This window comes from Xenopus laevis, chromosome 1S (assembly GCF_017654675.1).
Source record: "Xenopus laevis strain J_2021 chromosome 1S, Xenopus_laevis_v10.1, whole genome shotgun sequence".
Classification (NCBI taxonomy): Eukaryota; Metazoa; Chordata; class Amphibia; order Anura; family Pipidae; genus Xenopus; species Xenopus laevis.
The window spans coordinates 45,388,808-45,415,782 of record NC_054372.1 but is presented as its reverse complement, the minus strand read 5'-3'; the positions used below and the strand labels follow the sequence as shown (position 1 = coordinate 45,415,782).

The following is a 26,975-nucleotide window of genomic DNA, read 5'->3' as shown; positions in this document are numbered from 1 at the left end:
ACGGAAGAAGAATAAAAATAAGTTTGCAAGATAACAGTAGTGATGCTTTGCTTCGCAAGCACCACTAATTACTTACAAAAACAGACCTCGCCACAAGAAACTATAAACATGACCTATAGATAACTTTTAGGGGCTGATTCACTATGGGTCGAATATTGAGGGTTAATTAACCCTCGATATTCGACTAGGAATTGAAATCCTTTGACTTCGAAGTCGAAGGATTTAGCGCAAATTCTGCGATCGTACGATCGAAGGATTATTCCTTCGATCGAACGATTAAATCCTTCGAATGGAACGATTCGAAGGATTTAAATCCAACGATCGAAGGAATATCCTTCGATCAAAAAAACTTAGGCAAGCCTATGGAGCCCATTCGATGGTCGAAGTAGCTCAAAAAATACTTCGAAATTCGAAGTTTTTTTACTTCGAATCCTTCACTCGAATTTAGTGAATCGGCCCCATAATGTACATTCATATTTTAAAAATTAGTTTTTTTGTGTCAGTATCACTTTATGACTGGTTCAATAAGTTCAATATATAAAAATATTCATTTTTAGGGTTTAGTTCTCCTTTAAGGAACGTTACTAAACTAGAACAGATAAAGGGCCACCTTACTCAAAAATGTTCCTAATAAATATTTTGTACATTAATTTATTTATAGGATAAAATTGATGCATCTGATTTTCCAAGAAACATGTAAGGACCCATAGGTTTTATATATCCTTATGGTTTTAAATCCCTAAACCCTTACCACCCTAGTTGCAGGGCAGATGCCCATGTATCTATTTATCTAATTTACATTTTTCAATTATTGACCTACAGGCCTTATGACCGCTTCCTGCCACACTGTAACATAGTGCCTGGTTTGGGTGGGCTTCTGGTTGCTGACCCAGCTGGATGTGTTCCAGGGAGCCTGTGTACACCAAGGCCCAGTAAAGCTGATTAGCCCTAGAGGGACCAGTACCTCTAGTGATAAGTCGGGGTTCATGGACCCCTGTGAATTAGGCCAAACAGATTAATACTTTTCATAGCACTCCCTTGGAAAGTGAGATAGTGAGGTTAAATAGCATGAGCAGCCTGTGCTCTTACAAGGATTGTAGTAGGGAGTAGTACTCCCTTAGGCTTTGAATCTGCCTAAAGTTAAGAAACCGCAGCTGGATAGTTAATCAGGCTTTAGATATATTCTCCGTGATTATTCCACTGTATGGTATCTGAACCACACCTGGGCATTTTGTCCTAGAGGTGTATCTTCAACTACCCTATTTCTTCCACACAGTGTCACATCTTGCTGTCTCTACCTAACTTTCCTGGCATATTAACATCTGAAATACCTTGCATCTGTGGATCTTTGAGTATTAACCCTGTGGATCTTTGAGCATTAACCCTGTGGATCTATTGTCTTGGACAATAAAATGTCTTTTTTTTTTTTTGCTGCAAGAAACTCCTTGCGTCCTTTATTTTATTTTTAAGCAAAATAACCTCAGATTTGTAGTTCAACTACACCCTTCCTTCTTATCTTCTACCTAGCGAAGGCCCTGCATTGTGTGTGAAGAGTCAAGTGCAACCCTTGCTCTACTGGTTTAGCTGGACAATAACCCTTTTGGTCGGAAAGAACCCAAAACAGCGTTACATAGAATTGTAGCCTATAAACATTAAACGTATGTGAAATAGGATCGGGCATGCGGCTGACCCTATACCACTCGCCCCAACATGACCACCTGCACTTGGAGGTCCCTCTTGGTGTAGAGGGGAAGAGCACTTGAGAAAAAACACCATTGTTTCCCCCGAATGGAGTGAATTATCTGTATGTTTTTGTACGGTCGGTTGAGACTGTAGTACACAAAGGAACCCCACATTTGCAAAGAATGAATAAAGCTCTTACGGGAGAACTAAACCCCTCCCCAACCAAAAGCCCCCCCCTAATCTTGCAGGCATTGCCCCCCTCCCCTCTCCCACCCCGTGATGTGGGATGATGTTTAGTGTTAAAAAAAAACCCTTTAAAAAATTCTGACCCTTAAATGCAGAGAAGCGCAGTAGAGCTCCTGGTTGCCATTTTCCAGATCTTTGTGTAGTTTTCAGGTCTCTTCTTCGTCATGAAGCCTGCCAGCGCATTCATAGTTGGGTCAAATCAGGAATCGGCTTCAACTTCAATCGGCAAGCGCAAATCAATGTTGAGACCAGAAGACTACACAAAGATCCAGAAGATGAGGTCTGTTGTGAGCTCCACTGCGCTTCTCTGCATTTAAGGGTCAGAATTTTGTAAAGGTTTTTTTTTTTATATTTTAACACTAAACACAGGGAGAGGGGAGCAATGCCTGCAAGATTGGGGGGGGGGGGGCTTTTGGTAGGGGGGTTTAGTTCTCTTTTAAAGACAGTGTCCTTGCTGGAATCACACATGGGACCCCAGCTACACCCCACCCCCATTTTAGTTCTCTTTTAAAGACAGTGTCCTTGCTGGAATCACACATGGGACCCCAGCTACACCCCACCCCCATTACAGACTTTTAAACGTAAGCATCAGAACGGCCCTGTCTAGAGTGATGGTAAAAGAATGCCAAGAGGGAGGTGTGGCTTTAATGATGTTTAGAGCCTTTGCAATAGAGCCGTTTTCAAGGAGTTATGTAGCAGATTTTTCTATGTTGGTAGTTTTCAGTGCATGCTCTAAGTTTAGAATGAAGAACCTGTTAATAAATATTAATATTTTAAAGTGGGGTGGGTTAAAAAACCTGATTAACAGTACCTTTTAAAATATCTATTATCCACAAAGTTCCTAAATACAATTCGGCCTTTATTTTTTTTTATTTTACAGATTTATTCTGTAGTTAATGTTAACTAAGCTAGATTTGTATAAGTCACATACTCATGGCAAAAAAAAAAAAAACAGTATGTAAAGACCCTTTATCCAGAAGACTCCAGGTCCCAAAAATAATTCATAAAATATATAATGTATCATTTAAAAAAAAAAAAACTGTAGAAATTAAAAAAACTAAATTTACAGTGTCCCATAAACCAAACATTCAATATCCTATGATGATTGGAAATCTCTACATTTTATCTTTATTATATAGACCTGTGACCATCAAAATAACTAGCTGCAGTCATTGTAATGGCTTTCAGACAAACATAATGCACACTGCACATGAATCATAACGCTATAAAACACAGCAAGCCAAAAGGTACAAGTTATGGGTGGCGTTGGTTGGCCATAGAAAATAAAAGCAAAATTGCCGTGCTTTTTCCACAGTTCTATACAGCAGTAAGGTGGGAAAAACCCAATTACATACAAGTCCAAACCAGAAATTTGTAGAGCAGGCACTCAAAAAGGCAATCTTCCACCAGGGAGTAAATTATTTATGTCAAATTAACATAGCCTTACGCGTTTTGAGTTACACACACTTAGGGGGTTATTTATCAAAGTCCGAATTTATCTCAATATTTTTTGCTACAAACTCCGATCAAATCCGCTCAGGTTTTTTACATTTTCCCGAAAATTAGCTTTGCAGAAAAAAATCAGATTTTTAAGAATTTTTCGGACTATTTCATCCGTTTTCACGATTTTTTCGTAATTTTCACCCAAAAATTTCGGGGTATTGCCCGAAACCCAGTGCACATCAAAAAATCATTGGGACTTCTCCTTCTCGCCAGGTCTGAGATGGCGGATTTTCAGATTAGGACTTTCCCATCATCGGGGTTTAATAAATTCCGAAAAATTTATATATTTATATATTTATATATATATATATATATATATATATATATATATATATATATATATATATATGTATATATGTATATATGTATATATGTATATATGTATATATATATAAAATTGCGGCACTCACAGGGTTTTAGTGAAAAAACAAAAAATTTTTTATTATTAAGCCTCAACGTTTCGATCCCCCACAGGGATCTTTGTCAGGAGCAAAAACGAAGATCCCTGTGGGGGATCGAAACGTTGAGGCTTAATAAATTTTTGTTTTTTCACTAAAACCCTGTGAGTGCCGCAATCCTTTTTCACTGCTTATTTCCCATGCTGGAGCCCAGGTATTAATTTTGTCTATGGAGTGCACCATTCCTTTGTGTGTGTGTGTCTGTGTGTGTGTATATATATATATATATATATATATATATATATATATATATATATATATATATATGTAATATCACAAAATTTTTGGGATTTTTGCATTTGGAGTTTAGTAAATAACCCCCTTAGTCATAGACATAATCATTCAGTACCAAAAAGACCTGAAACTAATGAATGAGTGCATACTGCTTAAGATATACTACAATAACGTCTTTATGAAAATGGTTGCTATATTAATAATACTCTTTTTCGAAGTAATAAATATAGATTCATGTTATTTTGATCACAGTAAAATGTGTTCATGGATAAGGTAAGGAACAATTGTTAGCTTTATTAAGCCATTTCATTATATGGACCAATGCTGGCATTAAAAGCAAAATATCTGAATTCTTAAGAGCAAAAGGTGCTACTCAACAGTTTACAATACTACAGGGTTGTGAAATGATGTAAGAAAAGCAGATTCAAGCACAAGGAGAAAAAATCCCTTGAATTTGTTGTCTGCATATATTTGCCTCGATCACATTTCACATTTCAGTGCACTGCAGTGTAATAGGATTGCAGTACTACAAGGTGCCCATTTTCATTCATTATAAAAATGCTAAGTGAAATCTATCCACTAAAGTAATAAACAAGGAGCAAAACACAAATTGTTTAACCCTATTGATGCATGGGAGCCTTCAAGCTACCAGAGACAAAAGCTGCAAAGAGAGTTCAGGAGGGTTAGAGGGCAGGAGTGAAGGTCAACGGCAATAATTACAGCCATAAGCTTAATGTGGGTGGGGGAAAGAACATTGAATAGTAATCATATGTGACTTAACCTTGTAATTGTAATTTTGTACTATAACTAGCATGACACGGTAAAGAGAGAGGGGTGGTATTTTTTAATATGGCTTGATAGACTGGACAACAGAAGAAAATAGAGAAATATTTGTGTGTGTTGTGATTCAACCTTAACCAGGGCCCCCTCCTTTTGGTGGGTTCTCCTTTCTAAAATGACCGTACAAGATAAAATAGTAATGCTAATATTGATAGTTTGTCCATTACAGGTCAGCTAACTGTCCACTGGAACAGTTACAGAGCTGTTAGTTTCGATTTCACAAGGCCAATCAATACCAAGGCATACAGTTTCAATTTTGCCCACATTGATTTTTCTCTCTGTCTTTTTTTTTCTTTTGTATTACCCACATCTTCTAGCATTCATCTTTTCTGAAAGGAGGAAGATTTGATTTACTGAAGAAAAATTGAAGAGAGCATCACAAAGATTTTACCGGCAAGCCTTTCGACATTATGTGAAAGGAAAAAAAAAAAAAATAGGATGAAAGATGACTGTTTCACAGGGAGATACGCCTCTAGCTTGAGGGCATCCATTAGAACATATTCCTAGCAATCTGAAGCAGTTCTTAAAAGCAGCTGCAACCTAAATCTGTTCCTATGTACTAATTTAAAACATGCAGACAGTTGGATAGAAATGTGCCGCATAAAAATTCCTTAGCCTTATTGCTGGCCCTTCCATAATTTATGTCTGCAATTTTACCTATGCATTTTCCCTAAGATGAGTAGTGCCGCTGTTCTTTTTCCTCCTATCCTAGGACCCGGAGTGAATTTCCATGGTACATTAGTCAGCCTATTAGAATGCAATGAAGGACACGATGAGAAAAGGGTAGTCTGTCCTCCGAGAATTTCTTCCACTGTTCTCCATCATCTCTCCTCATCCTTCTTACATTCAGCCACTTTACCAGGTGTCATCTATATGAAAGATGATTTGTCTCCTGACCCAAATAAACACAATGTCTGTTCAGTGCACAGTGGGGGAAAAAAAAAAGACTTCTGCCAATCTCTTTATTTGGGGGACTGAACTTCTTGTTCCCTATCAGACACTCCTGCTAATCACCGGAGTCTTACATTAAGTGACATTAATGTATGAATAAATAGGTAACCCTCCACATTTCCCAAAATGAAATAAAAATCCGGCAACCTGAATGGTGTTTGTGTAGCCCAAGTCAGACAGACTAGAAAGCCTGTAAAATTAAAAAAAAAACAAGTCGGCATTCCCTTCTGCGGCAGCAGCTTGTGCAAGCTCCATATTAAGACACAAATTGCATTCACGCAGGTCACTAGGTGTCAAAAGATATTATATGCCTGCTGTGAGGGAACAGCAAATCCCATCTGCTTCTGAGGAAATATTTTCATTTTTGTCTTTTTATTGAATTGGAAATTGAGAATCTCTTTCAGTATAACAGTATTAGATTTAATAAGTATTCATGGTCAAATGGATGTAATCATCAGTAGGTTACCCGATATGCCAAAGATTTCATTTGATCCTCCTATAACGGGCAAAATTTAATTTTTCCCCCTTTCCATCTCACAGTGCTGTTACAGTACCAGATGTTTTTCAAAATGCCACATTCTGCTGCTGCGAGGCTGCATGCAAGCACCTGACCTTCTTTATAATTGACTAAAAATATTGATGTAATGGCATGGGTCTGATTGTGATTTATTAAAACCACCGCCGATCCCAGGCCAGCTGCCAGCATTGCAGCCTACTGATCAGGAGGCATTAGGAAAGACATCAATAGTGAAACAAAATAAATGACATTAATGGGAAAGTATTAAGGCTCCTAGGCCCTGGCAACAAGCAAACAATCTGAATTCCAAAGGACAGGGAGGAATGAAAACGGCATAAACGAAATTAAAACAAAATATTTATGCGATTCAATTTTCTAAAGGACACAAACGCAAGATTATATTAACCCTTCAAGTGCTTACCTTTGTTATTAATGAGAGCAGGAGGGGAACAGGTTCCTTTTTACATTAATACAATATATTTGGAAATACACCAGCTTTAAAATACAATTAAAAGGTATTCTATTTAATATATATCATACAATGACATATTAAAATATATTTATTTCATTTTTTTTTCACATTTGAGGTTACATATAAACCGTGAGTGTATGGATTGCCTTCAGACTATACTGGCAAAAAGGGTTGCAAACCAAAGCAGCTTCTTGTCCATGATTATACTAATGTCAAAATTCATAAATCATAGCTTAACAAGCAAATGTGTTCTCATATTTTCATTTAAAAAGTCAACGGGGATAGTTACTGCTCTTACCACAGTTGGTTGCAACAAAGCCATCATTTTCCCCTATTAGAATGATTCTTACCATATAAGCGAGGCACTGCATGTGGCCACAACAATGTTATTTTTATGTTCTAGAATCTACAGCTGATGGCATTTTAAGGGTTAACGTTTCCTTCACAAATATAATGGTCAATGTGTGTAAGGAAGCAGGTACAGTCCTCTACCAGTCTGTGAAGTTTGTCTGGAAAACCCCACAGATAGAACAGTGTACTTTATGTAATGGATTAAATGTATCATTTTCAGGGCTGAGCTCAACAAATTTAAATACTTCCTCTTGTTGTAAACCCGGAGTTGTAAATTCTATAGTATAGTTTGAAACATTCCCAAAGTAAAAAATTGAGCATTTTAAACCACAGCATTTGCAAAAAAAGCATTTTAGCATTTGCAAAAAAAGCATTTTAGCATTTGCAAAAAAAGGCTAAAACTGTTTAGCGACCAATGTCGACAGTGGAAGAAAGAAATAAAACATCTTACTGGAAAAAGTAGTGTTTGCTCCAAAAGATGACAAACCCTTCGATCACTAAATTTCATAATGAAATAATTCTTAGAAGTCTACTAAAAAGTAATTTAAACAGTAAAAAAACCCAATAGGATTGTTTTGCCACCATTACGAATTAATTATAGCTTAAAAGTACTAGGTACTGTTTTTTTATTACAGTGAAAAAGGAAATAATTTTTAAAAATGTGAATTATTTAATTAAAACGAAGTCCACGTCAGATGGCCTTCCTGTAATTCTGAGCTATCTGGTTTTTCGGATAACAGAACCCATACTTGTACCACACAAATTCTGTGATGCTACATAGTAGCAGACAGTTATTATTTTGATATTTTGTAGTGATGTGCGGGTGGGGTAAAACCCGAGCCGAACCCGCCCAAGCCAGACTTCTGAATTCCTTTTATAGACCCGCACCGCCCCACCAATGACGTCACACAAGGGGCAGGTCCCACGTGTATCGGGCTGGCCCGCACATCACTAGTATTTTGTACTTCTATTGTTAGTAGCAAAACATTTTAACTTTTCAGGTTAAAAGAACCTTTAAAGAATGATTAACAGACAAAAGTCATTGTTAGAGTCTTCCAAACCTGCTATCCTATTTACTCCTTGCACAAGTCATGAAATGCAGAGGAACTACAGACAGAGGAACGAATAGCCCAAGGCCCCATGAGAATACATTAAGACAGTGTTGATGGCTAAACACACTGAAATGTAACATAATAAAATAATTCAAGCAAGTAGAGCGATTCTGATGCACCTTGTGCTGACAGGATTTATATGACAAGATAAATATAGTTAAAACACATCTAAAATACCAAACATATTAATTGCATTAGCTTGCCTAAACACAGATTGAGTGACTGCACATTTGAACACTCAAAATGCAAATTTAGTCCCAATCCATTTGTTTGATACGCAAGGCTGTAATGACCAAGATTAGAACTATCAATGGCAGAGCAGCTTTCTGTATGGCATTTTGAAGCAAGAAACTTGTGATATTAAGGTGGCCATAGACGCACAGATAATATTGTACAAAACTAATTTTCGCATGAAATTCGGTGCGTGTATGGTGGGAAAAGAGCTGACCGTTATCGGCAAAAGACGTGGATATCAGTCAGCTCGTCAATCTGGCTGGTCGGAAAATTTTGATCGGGTGCCTTTGAAGGCACCCAAACATTGGCGACTGTTTAGTGTAGAATCATCAGATACAGGTAGAATTCTATTGTTTGTATACAGTATGTATATCTGACAATTCAGCTAAATGTGTGTATTGAAACAAACAGTCTTTCTTGGAAAGATATTTTCCAAGAAAGATTGTAATTGTTACGTCTATGGCCACCTTTAGTTGGCAATACATCCAAGCAGAGTGAAAGCTGCATGCGTGTTGCAGGTCAAAAAATAAGGTGAAAATTGCTCTTTATCTGCTGAATGAGGCAACGAAAATATAAGACTTTAAAGGAGACCTTTTGTGTGAAAAACAAGAATGTGCTATTGCATTATACTCTTACATATAGAAGGAATGTGCTTTAAAAAAAAAACATTTGACATGTCTAAATATTAGGCTTTTTGGCAGAGAGCACAGATTATTTAGCACCTGTACTTAGATACATTTATAACAATTTAAGATAAGCAAAGGTACAACTGTAACTATTTAGGATTAGCAAGTTTGGAGAACTGTGTCACAGTGTAAAGGGCAATTTCGCCTTCATTAGCAAAATGGTTGTAACAGTTATAACCTATATAAAACATGACCCTAAAACTGCCAGAAATGTGCTCAGATTTTGTAAAATTAACATGGTAATTAGGTAGTGTGGCTATGAGATGGGGATGGGCAAAAAAATGTAATCACGCTGTGTGGGGCAGATGTTTTGTACCTTTTTCGATCATTCGCATGTTGGGAGGTATGCTGAAGCCTGTCTTTGCTTGTATGACTGTAGGGCTGCGATTGGATATTGCTGTGCTTCTGGCACCCCTCCTTTGAAACAAGGAAAGGGGCCGCAGCATATCTATAGGGAGCTCCAATAAAGGGAAAATTTTTAAAGAAAATATTCATTTGTACCCCAACGTAAAACCAGCACAATATATTATTCATTATTGCCTACAAGACTGAGGATTTTTTTTAGTTATGCTATATGTCTCCTTTAACAATGCCATTCATATAACAGTGAATGAACAAAGCCTTTGTTTTTTTTTCTAATGGTCATTTGTGCATGGGTTAATTTCAGGCTCCTTTAGCACCCATGCTTTTTATTAGCTTGAGGTGAACCCCCCGCTTTGCTCTCCACAGCAATCTTCTGAAAGTGTTTGTGCTAGCATTTTTCACTCCATCCCAGTCAAGAAGGCTTGATTATATTAAAGCTGAATCTGTTGTATACATTAGGGCAGAGACAAATGCTGCTTTTTTGGGAAATTACTTGCCCAGAGACAAATTGCTTCTTCTTCAGGCAACTAATCTCCCCGAACTGCCTCCCGCCGGCTAGAATGTAAATCGCCGGCAGGATGGCACTCGGATCGCTTTGGCTTTCTGAAGTCGACCCAAGTTTCCTAGTGAAGCAACTTCTGAACATTAAGTGTTGAGAGTACCATCCCGCCGGCCATTTACATTCTAGCCAATGGGAAGGCAGTTTGGAGAGATTAGTCGACCCGAACAAGAGGCGATTTGTCTCAGAGCGACTTATCTCCTGAAATAGCAGCATGTGTCTCTGCCATATTTAAAAATATCTCCTATACAGCAACAAGAGGCCATTCCAGTTGACCAGTGCAAATTTGATTTAAAAAAAAAAAAGGCTATTTCAACACAGCCGTTATTTAACCATACACTGCACATTGTATGACTTAAACCAGTGGTATAAATACTATATAGCAGACTCCAAGTGACAGGGCTGATGGTCCAAAGGGTCTGCCGTATGGTGTTCCTCCTCCTCATCCATGTCTGACAATGTAATTTATTGAGATTGGGGAAAGGGGAAGCAACAAGAAGTCACTGTGTAAACTGCCCAAAGATTTTTTTTTAATTACACAAGTTATCACAGTACAAGCTGTACAACACCTTTCACATAACTACAAGTATGGGATGCAAAAAAGAAGGTGCCAGCCTTTGAATACTATGACCAGAAGTAAAAAGTTAGGGACCACCATATGGGGTTTACCTCGACTTGGTATAGCTTACCAATTTTATGATAATAACTTTGTAACTAAAAACCCTTGTCTTTATAATGCACTTGCATAGATACAAAATTACTTAGGAGATATGGAATGTGCATTGATCAATCCCACCTCTTGTTTGTATGATTATATCTACATATATGGGTCCTGTTAACCAGAATGCTCTGGACCTGGGGTTTTCAAGATAAGGAGCCTTTATGTAACTTGGATCTTCATACCATACGTCTACTAAAAAAAATAATTTAAACATTAATAAAACCCAATAGGATTGTTTTGCCTCAAATAAGGATTAATTATACAGTAGTTGGAATCATGTACAAGGTTCTGTTTTATTATTACATAGGAAATTTTTTTTTAAATTATTTGATTAAAATGGAGTCTATAGGACAGTGATCCCCAACCAGTAGCTCGCGAGCAACATGCTGCTCCCCAACCCCTTGGATGTTGCTCTCAGTGGCCTCAAAGCAGGTGCTTATTTTTTAATTCCTGGATTGGAAGCAAGTTTTGGTTGCATGAAAACCAGATGTACAGCCAACCAGAACCTCCTGTAGGCTGCCAGTCCACATAGGGGCTACCAATAGCCAATCACAGCCCTTATTTGGCACCACCCAGGAACATTTGTCATGCTTATGTTGCTCCCCAACACTTTTTACATCTGAATGTTGCTCACGGGTGAAAAAGGTTGGGGACCCCTGCTATAGGAGATGGCCGTCCCATAATTCTGAGTTGTCTGGGTACCGGGTTTCTGGATAATGGATTCTATACCTGTACTGAAATTTCAGCTAAGGATCAAATCACATTGCTAATCAAGCATCTAAGATTACATAGAATCATTTAAAAGCAGGAACCTAATGGTTTTCAATTTACTAATACAGACTCTTAAGAGACCCAGACATATAGCAAAATTGTCTTCACCTATAAAAAAAACAGGGATTGCATAATATTTTTAGATGGCACGCTTTGTCACACAAACAAACTGTTATTGTTGTCTACATTGTATCCTTGTAACAAGAATAATAATGTTTAGACTTTTGCAATAGAAATCATGCACCACAGAAAATAAAATGTAATAGTAAAAAAAAAAAAAAAATGACAGATGAGGGACGGATGGCAAAAAGATAGAAATAGATAATTTTATACTACAGATTTGCACCATGGATTTAAGCATTGGATCCAGTTAATGTTAAAAGAAAAAGGAAAAAGCAAAGACTTTTGAGTTAATACTCCAACAAAAGCCTAACTACTTGTATTAGCAATTCAGTAAAGCTTTTTAAAGGTTATACATAGAGATTTTAAAGCATAATGGCAGCCTTACACGAGCAGACTTTGCTGAACAACAGGCCAAACAGTACAATACTAACTAGAACAGCAATAATCCATTAGTTTAGCCCATATCTTGAATAAGCAAATATAAAGTAAGTGCAGAAAAAAGGCTAATGACAGGCCAAAGTCCCATTCTAGAAAGACCAACTGCAAACAAAACTGCACCCCCTTCAACCAAGGCAGACATTAATAGCTTGCCAGACAGTAAGGTCAAAATGGTCAAATCTGCCTGATCAAATCAGCGTATGTATTGCAACTCTGATAGGTGCTCAATGTTAAAGGAGAAGGAAAGCTACGGAGGCATTTTATTGCCAATAGATAAGCTGCAATAGTGCAAGCTAGAATGCTATATTTATTCTGTAGAATGCTTTACTATACCTGAGTAAAAAGCTCTAGAAACTCTCTGTTTGTTTAGAATAGGAGCTGCAGTATTAACATGGTGTGACATCACTTCCTGCCTGAGTCTCTCCCTGCTCTGGGCTCAGATTACAGTAGAGAAGGGAGAGGAGCAAACTGAGCATGCTCTTGCCCAGGGCAATGAGGTTTAAGCTGAAAACAGGAAGTCTGATACAGAAGCCCATGAGTACACAATAGAAGGAAAGAAATGCAGTGTTTCTTTTAACAGGGGACTCAGAGCAGCACTACTTTGGGGGTTTACTGGTATATTTAGATGGACCTTTCTGATAAGGCTTATTTAGTTTTAACCTTTCCTTCTCCTTTAAGTAGCTTTTGCAAAATCTAATAAAGACCTTTTACAGAATAAGGAGTACAGAAACAAGACCACGCAATATAGTTTTAACTCTCAATAAAGGTCAGAAGCAGAAAAGGGTAATATAATTAGCCTAGAGATATCCCAGAACTTGCTGTCTGTATTTTATTTCCAAGTTCTGCTGCATGTGGAATAAAAGATCACCAACTAAAGCAGTATTTATTCATGTTGTGAAACTCAGTACTTCTAGAGGTTGCACAGATTTTTGTCATATATTTGGAACACACTTTTCCTCCTTCCATCTAATGCTTCACTGAGTGCTCAGCAAAATTTTCATTCAAAACTTACATTTTATTGTATTCATTAATATACCAGTATGGTATCTGTTACCTGGAAACCCAGCTCAAAATTACAGGAAGGCCATCTCCCATAGACTCCATCTTAATCCAAAACTTATTTAAAAATTGTCTTAAGTGTCTTAAAGGAATGACAATATAATATACTGTTGTGCTGCCCTGGTAAGAGTGGTGTGTTTTCTTCAGAAACACAACTATAGTTTATATACAAGCTCCTGTATAACCATGGTGGCAGCCATTTAATGTTGAAAAAGGAAAAAAGGCACAAAATACGCAGCTGATAACAGACAAGCTCTGTAGTATACAATTCTTCAGAACTTTACTAATGGGTGCAGACATAACTTCGGTAGGGAAAGAGACAGACGCTAGAGTTCATTCGCACTATATCGCCAGGCGAATTTTCACTCTAGTGAATGGACATTACTCCGCAAATGAGGATTTTACTGAACGTTACCTCTTTCGCCAGACTTGCCTTTGCCAGCTCAGACCAGGTGAAGTGCATTGGAGTACATAGATCTTCCTCAATCTGCTGTTACTTACATCATATTTTTAGTGGCAAAAGTTTCTAAGTCCCAAAAAACTTTGGTGACTTTTCCTTTTTTCAGAGTGAAAGACTGCAAAACTCCTTAAAGTGGACCCGTCACCCAGACATAAAAATCTGTATAATAAAAGTCCTTTTTAAATTAAATATGAAATCCAATTTCTTTTTTTTATTAAAGCATTCATTGCTGTTGTAAACTCTTGAAAAATATCAGCTGTCAATCAAATATTGCCTACCCCGCCTCTATGCCTAGGCATAGAGGCGGGGCAAACAATTACTTTCACTTTACATTCAGCACTTCCTAGATGTCACTGCTCTCCCTGCTTTCCCCCAGCTCTCTTAACCATTTAATTGTGTAACCAGTGCATGGGGATGGACATTGGGTCCCTGTCCCCTGGTGCACAAACAAGATTCTGAGATGATAAAAGACTTGCCTTAATAACAGTGTCCACAAAATGGCTCCTTCCTGGTTGCTATAATTATGAATTCCCAGACTGATGGAAACAATATTCAAATAATTTATACAGTGTAATTAAAGTTCATTTTGCTTGACTAACATGATAAAATAGGATTTGGAATAATTTTGTTTGGGTGACGGGTCCCCTTTAATTTTTTTTGGGTAACTGGGTTCCCCCATACATTTTCTAACATATGGAACATGTTTAGGGCATTATAACAACTCTATTTTCTTTATTAAGGTTCCCTGGACTTGTGCAATGTAATGTATTTTCTGCAACATATACATAGTTACAAAGTTAAATCGGGTTGAAAATAGACAAAGTCCATCAAGTTCAACCCCTCCAAATGAAAACCCGGTATCCACACACCCCTCCATACTTTCACATAAATGATATATACCCATATCTATACTAACTATAGAGTTTAGTATCACAATAGCCTTTGATATTATGTCTGTCCAAGAAATCATCCAAGCCATTCTTAAAGGCATTAACTGAATCAGCCATCACAACATCACCCGGCAGTGCATTCCACAAGCTCACTGTCCCGACTGTGAAGAAACCCCTATATATACGTCCATTCAACTTTATAATTTCCTGTCATATGCAAATTAGCCTGAGCAAAGACATCTAACGAAGTTTCGCTAGGCATAATTGAACGCTAGCGATTCTTTGCTTTGTTTGCCGAAGTAACGCTAGTGAAAATTCGCTAGCGTTCGGCGACCTGGACGCAACTTTGCAATTTCTAATAAATTAGTGTTATCTGAGCGAATTTTTGCCTGACAAAGTGTAGCAACAAATAATATAAAGACCCTTAAAAATTGCAAAGTTTCTTAAAATTATGTTCTCTTTTATTAGGCCACTTTTTAAAGATCAATTTTCTAAGCAAAATACTAAAACACCACCTGGAAAAATGCATAATAGCTATAATCTGAAACTTGAGAATATAGGAGCTATGGGATCTATTAACTGGAAATCGGATATCACCAAAACGCAGCGTGGCTATTTTCCACATCGTCTATTTATAGAGTTTTTCGCTGCAGAAGTGGCACCTCTATAGGTCTTGTGCTGTGTGTATGGTAGGAGGGCGAGGGGGATGAGGGGGTTGGTTCCTAAAAGACATGTGACAAGGTATATATAACAGACTTCAAACTTACCTAAGAAAAAAGTTGTTACTTAGTCATCATGGTGAATGCATTTTTAAAGCAACCGCCAATAAAATATATTGAACTGTAACTCTGAGATGTCATTACCTTATTGAAGAGCAACCCCATGCTCCATGCTTGTCTGTGAGAATATTGATAATTTTCTGTACAAGCTGCGTTGCAGTTACATGATCTCTGTACTTAGCTGCTCTTATTAAATGGTCACACATTTTTTCTTCCTCTCTCTTGTCTGCAGTATACTGTGCACACTGGGACTGGAAAATAAAAGGAAAAAGTGTTAAGTGACATCACAGATTGTCTTTACATACACACTCCTTTCCCAAGACAGTTGGTAATGTTTCCTGAATTGGTTTGGTTACAGATACATACTGAATACATATGTGAAAATGATCAAACCCTACAGCCCATAAACAATAAATTGACAATAATTTTATATACTTTCATTCAACTTGCACTTCTCCTTCAATTTATTCTTCATGATTTTAGATGCTTCTTTCCTTTCAAAGTTTATGTAAGGCGCGAAAAGCTACAATTCCTCTGCAAGCTTCCAGTTATAAATGTTGGTGTATCTCAGTGCTTATGGTAGACCCAAAACAGCTTAGTCCATTTCTGCGTACATTTCTCAATTATGGCTGATCTTTTTTTGCACAAATCAGCAAGAACCAATAATATTCAATAAGGGCACTCGGACAATGGGTTATTGCAATAAATATCTCAACTACTAACATAGGTGTGCAGTAACTCACATAAAATACTAGGGGTTGCCCAAAAATCCACAACGAGAATTTTTTTTAAAATGTATTTTTCAGTCGGTCTTCAGATCAGTGTTTACTCATGAAATGCATATTGTGAACATAGGAAGAGTCCAGGCTCTACATGATATTGTGTCTAAATTTTGTTATGGTGGATATTGGTTCATAAAACAAAATACAATGACATATACAAAAGTTTAATCATTAGCCATTATTTATAACATGTCGTGCATGTGACACGTTTCTAACAAAACTATTGGAGGAACCACTTGCAACAGTTTTAGGATAAATAATATCCTACAGACACGGAAAAAACAAATCCTATAAAAACAGTTTTTGTTTACAGTCGAACAGTTATTGTATCTGAAAAACAGAATAAACATAGCACACTTATTTTTGATCTATTCCGTACAGATGAAGTGAAGCATAAGTATATGACATACTTGTGTATCAAATATGAACAAATACACTTTCAAAATCTGTATTTATATTTAAATATTGCTTATGTTTAAACAGAATATAAGATCTCTGTTTTGTAAATTGGATAGATTAGATAGGCAGACATACAAACACAAATCAGCTTTGGTACAGGGATATTTTTTCAAATCATCATCATATTCTTATAATGAAAATATCAAATGAGAAAACAAATCCAGTTTAACTGAAAATGCATATTTGCGAACTGAATTCCACTGCCAAAGCAGTAAATGTTTTAAAGTGCTCTCTAATGGTCTAATGGACCAGTCTTTACAATTTGAACAACAACTTTTCATATCTGACATAAAATCCATAGATATAAATCACATTAGAGGTCTGTTCTTTACCGATTATCAATCTCTGTCTCTTTGTGAAACATTAAGATTGTAAATATACGATACAATGGAAAAACTTTATTGGCAAGTATGTTTATTAGTATGAACCCCATATTATATGTATATTTTTAAATTCTAACAATTAAGTTTTAAAGCCATTTTATTCTTTTACGTCAATGAAAACAAAAGCCTAGGGCAAAGTGAATCGAAGAATTTAAAAGGCCCAGAAGGAAGTTATTTTCTTAAGTGTTTTAAAATGATAAGCCATAATAAAAATGTTCCATTCCAACATTATTCCAAATATGATAAAAATGTATTAAATAGCTGCAAATAATGAGGCCAAAGAATTCATAAGCAAATCATTATATACACAACTGTATCTGCCCAGAATAAGCCATACAACATACCAGAAGTTAACCTAAAGGTGAACCACCCCTTTAAACTCCACCTCTAAAAACTCATAGAAAACCAAAACACAAGGGGCAAATTTATTAAAACTGTTAGTTTTCTCATTTTTTTAATGAAACAAATTGGACCTAACTCCCAACCAACCGATCTTGCTTCATTTACTAAAAATTCAGAACAATTGTACATGCAGGAAAAGTCTCGTCAAAATAAAGAAAAAAATTCCAAATTGTCGCCTGAAAAACCCGGATTATTAAGATTATCGAATGAAAACCAGCATCAAACAGCCTGAAACTATCGAGAATCATAAAGGCAAAAAACATCTTTCAATTGTTAAAGGGACTTTAACATGACTAAAGCAGGTTTTAGCTGGATTATTTTCACATTCAGATTTGAAGCAGCTTCAGAGCATAATAATAGCTCTAAAAATTCTAATAATAGCTCTAATAATTCAAGTTTTTTCCCTAATGAAAAGCAATTCAGATTTTTTCCACTTTGAAAACCGACTTCAAAAAATTGAGGCTTCATAAATAAGCCTGATAGAAAAATAAATGCTAATTTAATAAAAGTAGAATAAAAAAAAATCATGGAAATTATATTTGCCTTATTGCATTTGTTTGTTTTTTTTCAAATGTATACAATGGTTACCTGGTTCTATAATAATAGAATTGTATATATACAAACATGGATTCTCCAATTTCCATTTTACGCAATCATATAATTAATACCGGGTGATATTAAAAATATCTTACAGGGCTAGTTTGAGTGATTGTACTGTAGACAGAAATCGGTTTAAATAAGCAAAATTGATTAATGCAAGCACATGGCAAGCAAACCTACACGCACAGAACAAATCCTTTACTATTTTCAGTATGTCTTCTTTGTGACCAGGAAGTACTGATTTAATGATCTGAACGCATTAAAGCAGCAGTGCCAGATAAATTAGTTGTAAATAATTCAAAAGGCAGTTAGACTGAATATACATTTACAGACCCCTTGTTCTTGTGTCATTCATTTTACATTGCTAGTGCTGCAGCACAGTCACCAGGAGAAACAAAAGTCATTATGGAATACAGAAAGCTGAATGCAATATAGAATATACTGTATAATCTACAATGCAACCAAATTCTATTAATGGAATACCACACAAACTTAAATAGTAGAGGTAGGGGGCAATAGATGTTCTTCTATATATATGAATAGAAATGGAGTATGTTACTCACATTAGTATAAATAAGTATGTTTAAAAAACAAAAACCAATAGGAACAGTATAATGCTATATGTTTGACAGCTGTGTACACAGCGAGCATGCATTTATACATCCTTCCAGGAACTAAACACAAAAATATGATTTCATAACAGGGAAGTTGCTATTAGATGACAAATAAAAAAACAGATCTCAAACTGCACATGTAAAATTACATACACAAAAATTAAGACATTGTCTACATGTAACTATTTGTCCACTCGACCTCTGGTTTTTAGATTGTACCTAGGAAACCCCCCCCTCACCATAAAAAAGCCCACTTGAATAAACCCTAGAAAGATGAAAGCTCAAAACCACAATAGAAAAAAGTCAACCAATGACAATGTCTGTCAGGCAAGCTCAATTCTGAAGTGATGTGCCTGTCATCCTGGGCCTGAAAATATTGATTTTTCTCAGCAAGGAAACAACGTAGGCCAATGAAATAGATATAGTATCATCCTCTCGATAATAGCCATCAAGGTTAGCAGAGGCAAAACACTTATCAAAATATCTCTTCCATTTCTTATTGTTTTAATGGACTGCATACAATGTGCAAGCTTTCAGATCTGTAGTTCTCTATCCATTTTTTTTATCCTTTGTACAGATAACTACAGGATAACTATTTAAATCTGTTTGTAGGATTTGCTCCAGAACGAGCTGTGCTGTATGCTCTTGTGCAGAAAAAGTTATGGCTAATGCTGTAAGACTTTATATGTTAACAATGTCATAAAATTTAGGAATAAGCTAGAAAATTGGGGTGTTTAAGGTCTATTAGTATTTTTAAAATACATTTTTAGGGAACACTCAAGTATGACATCAGAGTACAAATGATCGGTGTAAAGAAAATATGAACTACATGAAGCAAATCATACAATAGCTTGCCATTTTCCTTTACAGTGCCTTTGTATATGCATATAGCCCACTTGAATTTTTCCATACTTGTTTGGGTTACAACTTAGAATTAAAATGAATTTAATTAGGATTGCATGTTACTGGTCTACACAATATAGTCCATAAGGTTGAAGTAGTTACTTAGAAACAAAAAAACTAAACTGCAAAAGTATTCAAAACCTGCGAAACCCTTAAAAAACAGTACTATGTGCAACTGCTTTCAGAAATTACAATTAATTGAGTAGCTCCATCTGTGTGCAATTAAAGTGTCAAATGAACAGCATCATGAAGACCAAAGAACAATCAAATCAAGTCAAGAATAAAGATCTAGACAACATCGATACGGGTTGGGTTATAAAACCTTCTAAAATCCCCTGGAGCACAATTAATCCATTATTATAAAAATGGAAAGAATATTGTATAACTGAAACTCTGCATAAAGAAGGCCATCAACGAAAACTCACCAAACAAGTAAACACCACATTAGTCAGAAAATAAACAGAGGCCAACAGTAATGCTAAATGAGCTGCATTAGCGGAACTACCGGGGGTTCAGGGGGTGTGATCGCACCAGGGTCCGCAACCCCTCGGGACTTGCTGGATGCTTGCGCCAATGGCTATCCTGCACCAAAATTTCGGGGTGGGGTGGCGGTCTGGCTACCCGACCTGCACCCGGGTGCTCTAGTTACATTATGGATGAGCAGAACACATCCATAGCCAAGATGTAGATCTCTCTCTCGATCTCTCGATCTCTCGATCTCTCGATCTCTCTCGATCTCTCGATCTCTCTCGATCTCTCGATCTCTCTCGATCTCTCGATCTCTCTCGATCTCTCTCGATCTCTCTCTCGATCTCTCTCTCTCTCTCGATCTCTCTCTCTCTCGATCTCTCTCGATCTCTCTCTCTCTCGATCTCTCTCGATCTCTCTCTCTCTCGATCTCTCTCGATCTCTCGATCTCTCTCTCTCGATCGATCTCTCTCTCTCTCTCTCTCGATCGATCTCTCTCTCTCGATCGATCTCTCTCTCTCTCTCTCGATCTCTCTCTCTCTCTCTCGATCTCTCTCTCTCTCTCGATCTCTCTCTCTCTCTCGATCTCTCTCTCTCGATCTCTCTCTCTCTCTCTCTCGATCTCTCTCTCTCTCTCTCGATCTCTCTCTCTCTCTCTCGATCTCTCTCTCTCTCTCTCGATCTCTCTCTCTCTCTCTCGATCTCTCTCGATCTCTCTCTCGATCTCTCTCTCTCGATCTCTCTCTCTCGATCTCTCTCTCTCGATCTCTCTCTCTCGATCTCTCTCTCTCGATCTCTCTCTCTCGATCTCTCTCTCTCGATCTCTCTCTCTCGATCTCTCTCTCTCGATCTCTCTCTCTCGATCTCTCTCTCTCGATCTCTCTCTCTCGATCTCTCTCTCTCGATCTCTCTCTCTCGATCTCTCTCTCTCGATCTCTCTCTCTCGATCTCTCTCTCTCTCGATCTCTCTCTCTCTCTCGATCTCTCTCTCTCTCTCGATCTCTCTCTCTCTCTCGATCTCTCTCTCTCGATCTCTCTCTCTCTCTCGATCTCTCTCTCTCTCTCTCGATCTCTCTCTCTCTTCTCTCGATCTCTCTCTCTCTCTCTCGATCTCTCTCTCTCTCTCTCGATCTCTCTCTCTCTCTCTCGATCTCTCTCTCTCTCTCTCGATCTCTCTCTCTCTCTCTCGATCTCTCTCTCTCTCTCTCGATCTCTCTCTCTCTCTCTCGATCTCTCTCTCTCTCGATCTCTCTCTCTCTCAAAATATATATATTATATATATAGGCTAATGGCTCTTTTTGTAATTTGGATCTTCATACCTTAAATCTACAACAAAATCATGTAAACAATAAATAACACCAATAAGCTGATTGTGCTTCCACTTACTTATATCTTAGTTTGGATCAAGTAGAAGATACTGTTTTATTATTACAGAAAACGGAAATTATTTTTAAAAATTTGGATTATTTGATTATAATTAGGGTTGCATCGAATCCAGGATTCGGTTCAGGATTCAGCCTTTTTCAGCAAAATTCGGATTCGGCCGAATCCTTCTGCCCAGCCGAATCCAAATCCTAATTTGCATATGCAAATTAGTGGCTAGGAGGGAAAATACGTGACTTTGTCAGAAAACAAGTAAGTAAAAAATGTTTTGCCATCCCTAATTTGCATATGCAAAGAATTCGGGGGTTCGGCCGAATCCAAAATAGTGGATTCAGTGCATCCCTTATTATTATGGAGTCTATGGGAGCTGGCCTTTCTGTAATTCGGAGCTTTCTGGATAACAGGTTTTTGAATAATGGATCCCATACCTGTATTACTCTCTTCATCGGAATAATAAATATGGCAGTTAATTTACTTTTACCGCTTCCTGTTGTGGCTATCATCATTCTACCAAAGGAAACACAGCTGTGTGCATGGTGAGATATAGTGTCTTCATGGGAATTGAGTGCAGGGAACAGACTAACTGTAAAAGCATTTTAATGGAAGCTGCAGATGCCTGTAAGAGACTGGTTTGAGATACTAGCATTTCTATAGTCCAACTTGATTTTTTATGATATTCACAGATATCCATCATGGTAGCATAAGGTACAGAGAGCATGCATTATTTCATGACTTTTTTTTTTTTATTTCTCTTTATTTTCAATTTTTCCATATAAAGTCACTTGCCGTATAAACATACAATAAAGAATTGTACTTTTAACATTATGCTTACTGTAGTGTGTACAATTTAACAAAAGCAAAACACAAATAAAAAAAAAAATAAAAAAAGGGGGGGTAATTAAATAATATTAATCATAACAGATCAACATTTTACAACATGCATTTCCTAAATCTCTATAGAGAAGTTCTGGAATATGCATTTTTTCTAACCAGACATGGGGTGAAGCTATATTTGAATAAACAGTTTAGGAGTTGCCCTTATCCAGATCTATTGGAAATTTTCTGATTCCAGAATAATTCCAGAATTGGATTTATATACTTTTTATGCTACTAGTCCTGGAGTTGTTAGTTTTTCTTGAAATTTTCCAAAGGTTCCCATATTTGTTTATGTAATTCCAGGGAATCAGATATTAGACAAGAAAGATAAGACAGTGAGTGAATATGATCAACTCTGGACCTCATTTGTGATATTGCTAAGGTAGGAGATTGCTAAGGTAGCCAATTTAGTGATATTTCATTACTTTTTAAGAGACTCTGTATGTTTATTTGAAGGTTTTAGATTTTGACAGTCTAATGTACTGCTGGTATTTTCATTGCTTTCACAAAACTAAACCTACCCACAAACCATTTTAACATTAATAAACTTTTGTTCTAAGCATTTATTAAAACAGAGGTGGGACTTTTTATCAGTGGGAGATACTTTAAATACAAGCCAGTTTCTGAGAGGGCAATGACAATAAACCTATTCAGATCACAATGCTAGCCTTAACTCTACAAACCAGATTAGAAAAATGACTAATCCCATAAATAGTGATGTAAAGAACCGAATGAATCATTATGTATACTACTGTAAAAACTAGCACAATATTACTTCTGATGTATTTAATTTTGCATGAATTATACAAATTCAACGCAAACCACTTGGTACACCCTTAAAGGGATACGGTCATAGGAAATTTTTTTTTATCAAAATGAATCAGTTAATAGTGCTGCTCCAGCAGAATTCTGCACTGAAATCCATTTCTCAAAAGAGCAAACAGATTTTTTTATATTCAATTTTGAAATCTGACATGGGGCTAGACATATTGTCAATTTCCCAGCTGCCCCAAGTCATGTGACTTGTGCTCTAATTAACTTCAATCACTCTTTACTGCTGTACTGCAAGTTAGATTGATATCACCCCAATCCCTTTTTCCCCTCAGCAGTCAAATAAAAGAACAATGGGAAGGTAACCAGATAACAGCTCCCTAACACAAGAGCTGCCTGGTAGATCTAAGAACAGCACTCAATAGTAAAAAACCATGTCCCACTGAGACACAATCAGTTACATTGAGAAGGAAAAACAGCAGCTTGCCAGAAAGCATTTCTCTCCTAAAGTGCAGGTACAAGTCACATGACTGGGGGCAGCTAGAAAATTGACAAAATGTCTAGCCCCATGTCAGATTTTAAATTGAATATAAAAAAAATTGGTTTGCTCTTTTGAGAAATGGATTTTAGCGCAGAATTCTGCTTCTGCAGCACTATTAACGGATTCATTTTGAAAAAATGTTTTTTTCCCATGACAGTATCCCTTTAAACATGAATGGAGGGGTACTCTTTCCTCTAACTACAATCACATCTAAGTCACTCAGAAAGTGATAAATTGGGACATTGTTATTAATCAAAGCACGTGTACATAATAAAGTCATACTAATACTTCTTAGAGCATGGTTTTATTACATTTACTTGTGCTTATTTAATAATACAAGACCACACTAGTAATCTAGCCACACTAATTTAGATTGTAAACCCAACAGCAATAAATACCCTTTCTAGATCCTTGTTAAGGGGTTCAAACTCAACAAAAGAAGATAGAAGATACAAAACTTGCAGAGAACCATCCTTTTTCTGCCTAAGGTCATACTACTTCACACCTTGAACTCAAAGTACCTAAACACTTGTTATTTTCAGTGTATTGTACTATTATCTTTGATACTGATTCCTGCTCATTATACGGAAGATGTGGAAACGTACTTCTCTTGCCCCCATTCTTGAGGGTTACCTACTACATGCTACATCCACTGTCCTATTGCTACTTCAGCATTAAAGCCAAAACAGAATGACTTCCACCATTACATGCTTGACTCGCACCCTATCCACTATCCTAAATACAGGATTAAAAAGATAGTCATCTTTACTTCTGCACCTTGCTCAACCCCTAGCTCTCAATAAAATAAAATATTTAAGATCCAAACTAGGCTTAATAGTTTAATCCAGGTGTGGATGCACATATACAACTTTGGTTTTTCCTTAAAACACAAGATGACCTCATACAAAACTGAGCTCTTGAATTAGCCCCAACACTATTCTCTGCATTTTATCCTTGAAAAAACATGCTAATTCTGTGGTACTAGCCCATGTCTTACATTTTCTTCAGCACCAGGGAAATAAAATATATCTAGAAAAACATGTTAGCGCCTATTCTTTTTTTGTCATAAAGTGAAACTCTACTGCTAGAACGCATTTACTGAGGGCTAATTTAAATTAAAAATTGAAGTAGTGGCACCATACCTACTGAATAGTACAAAGACAAATATAATAATCAACATAATTTAAATGAATAATTATATTTTACTATGTTGAAATACTATAGGGATGAGATTTGCATCAAGCTAAACAATCCTTAAGTACAGCTGCACAAAGGTAGGTTTAATGTAGGACAAAAGCCAAGAAAAGTGAACATTTTAGGCTTTCAGTAAGCAATAGAGGTGCGCATCATCTAAGGACTTTTATCACATTAAGAATCCTATTAAATAGAAAACACTAAAAGGTAATTGAATTTCCCTCAGTTATCTTCATCTCTGTCAGCTCCTGCTACAATAACTTACTCTCGAGAGCAGAGATAACTCAATTCCATTCAGCTAGCATATGTTATTATTCTCTAAACCAAACTTGTCTAAATCATTCTGATCTGCTATCAAGGTTGACTGTGGATATGAACTCTGACAGGGAGCAAACATAAATTTAGTTTTATCTATTTAATAATTCACTCCTTCCTGATTTGATAGCTAAATTGAAAGACACCCTCCGTAATTTTGTATTTACAGGTAACAAGTGCAGATGACCTGATATGTTTAAATTATCTGTCCTGTAGAGCCATGAGAGGTCCAAATATCAAGGCTAAAATAATATTTATGATAACCTGAATATCCTGTACTTACTAAGAACATTTTATATTATTTACAAAAAAATATAAAAAAAAAAGTTAATTTTTACATTTGCTTGAATTTAGCACTTACAGTCATGTCTAGCTTCATTCAAACATTATATACAGATAAAGGTGATGTAATAGATACATACAAAAGCAAGGAAAAACTAACCTGAATCATTTACTCAACATAAAGCAAAATATATGTTATTTCCTTTTGTGAAAAAAGTAAGGTACACTCATGGCTCTAATACTTCACATTGTTCTGCAATGAGGGGTTTCTTGTACATCAAGTTGCAAAATACCCTACAGAACCTCACAGCTTGTCAAAGGGGTTTAGCTTCGGGCTTTGATTTGGCTATTCCAGAATCCTCCATGTTTCAGCCATTCCTTAGTGGACTTACTAGAATGTTTAGGATCATGTCACATTGCAAAGTCCACCTTTAGTTGAGCTTCAAACTCACATAATCCTCAAGTATCCTCTGCTACAATGTATTATATGATGGTGAGCTTCCTAGGCCCTGGTTCAGCAAAGCAGGCCCCAAACCATAACATTCCCACCACCCTGCTTTAAAACTTATCAGGTTCTGCTAGTGAAATGTGGTCTTATTTTTTGACATGTCTTTTGGTACTGTGGCCAAATTACCATCTTTGTCTTGTCTGTACAGAGAACACTGTTCCTATTTTTTAGGAGTAACCTCAAATCTTGCCTTGATGTTCTATACGGACACAAAATATTTCCTTCTCAAAAAAAAACCCTGTAGAACTAATTTGTGCAGCTTCCATACATCCCAAATGTCCCGTTTTCTGTTGGACTGTCCAAATTTGGACAGCTTTAACCCTCGGTGCCGGGTTTCTTACTGAAACGTTCAGAGATTCTCTTTGACCTCTCTTTGAAACCCTTATTTTAAAGGTTTAATTATCCTTTAAAGGCCTCAGAACAAAGATCAAGCCAAACTATAGGTCTTATGTCTAAATAAGACAGGTTCTTACAATCTTTTTGCATCTGACTTTAATTTGAGTTATTTGAACTATTGATATATTATATAGGGTAAATTTCCCTTTTCCACAAAATTTGCATTTACATTTAAATTACAAAATGGAATAAAAATGTTTTACTTTTTGCGCTAAACTGGGAAAAATATTAACCTAGGGGAACGCTATATTCTGTAAGAGAAGCCTCTGTATAATAAACTGTCCTAATAGACTAAAGGTGGCCATACACTATAAGATCCGCTCATTTGGCAAGGTCGCCAAACGAGCGGATCTTAACCCGATATGTTTACTAACGGCTGTGTGATAGTGGATGAATCCGAACGTTTGGCACTGGGGCCGAATGACCGGATTACCGTACTACGAATGGGCTCTGACGGATCTTTCCTATTTGCATGTATTTTTCCACTCAGTATAGAATTATATGATAGACTTTCCAACATATGGCTCACCTGGGACATCACAATCCCTATCCTAGCTGTGAACAAGAGGATGAGAGTTTTTGTTGTATGTTTATTTTTAATACCTCAACTAGTGATATGTTGTAGTGAAGCAAAAGAAGAGCTGAGAT

The 26,975-nt window shown here is 36.7% G+C and overlaps 1 protein-coding gene across 1 annotated transcript in view; it reads right to left on the bottom strand.

Moving 5' to 3' along the window:
- The window catches only part of LOC108704343 (lipopolysaccharide-responsive and beige-like anchor protein), a 369,752-nt gene that overhangs the window by 222,177 nt on the left and 120,600 nt on the right, over positions 1-26,975 (bottom strand). Inside the window, exon 36 of the mRNA XM_041579550.1 lies at positions 15,535-15,701. Within this exon, the coding sequence (XP_041435484.1) occupies positions 15,535-15,701 (167 nt within the window). The remainder of the gene's footprint in view (positions 1-15,534; positions 15,702-26,975) is intronic.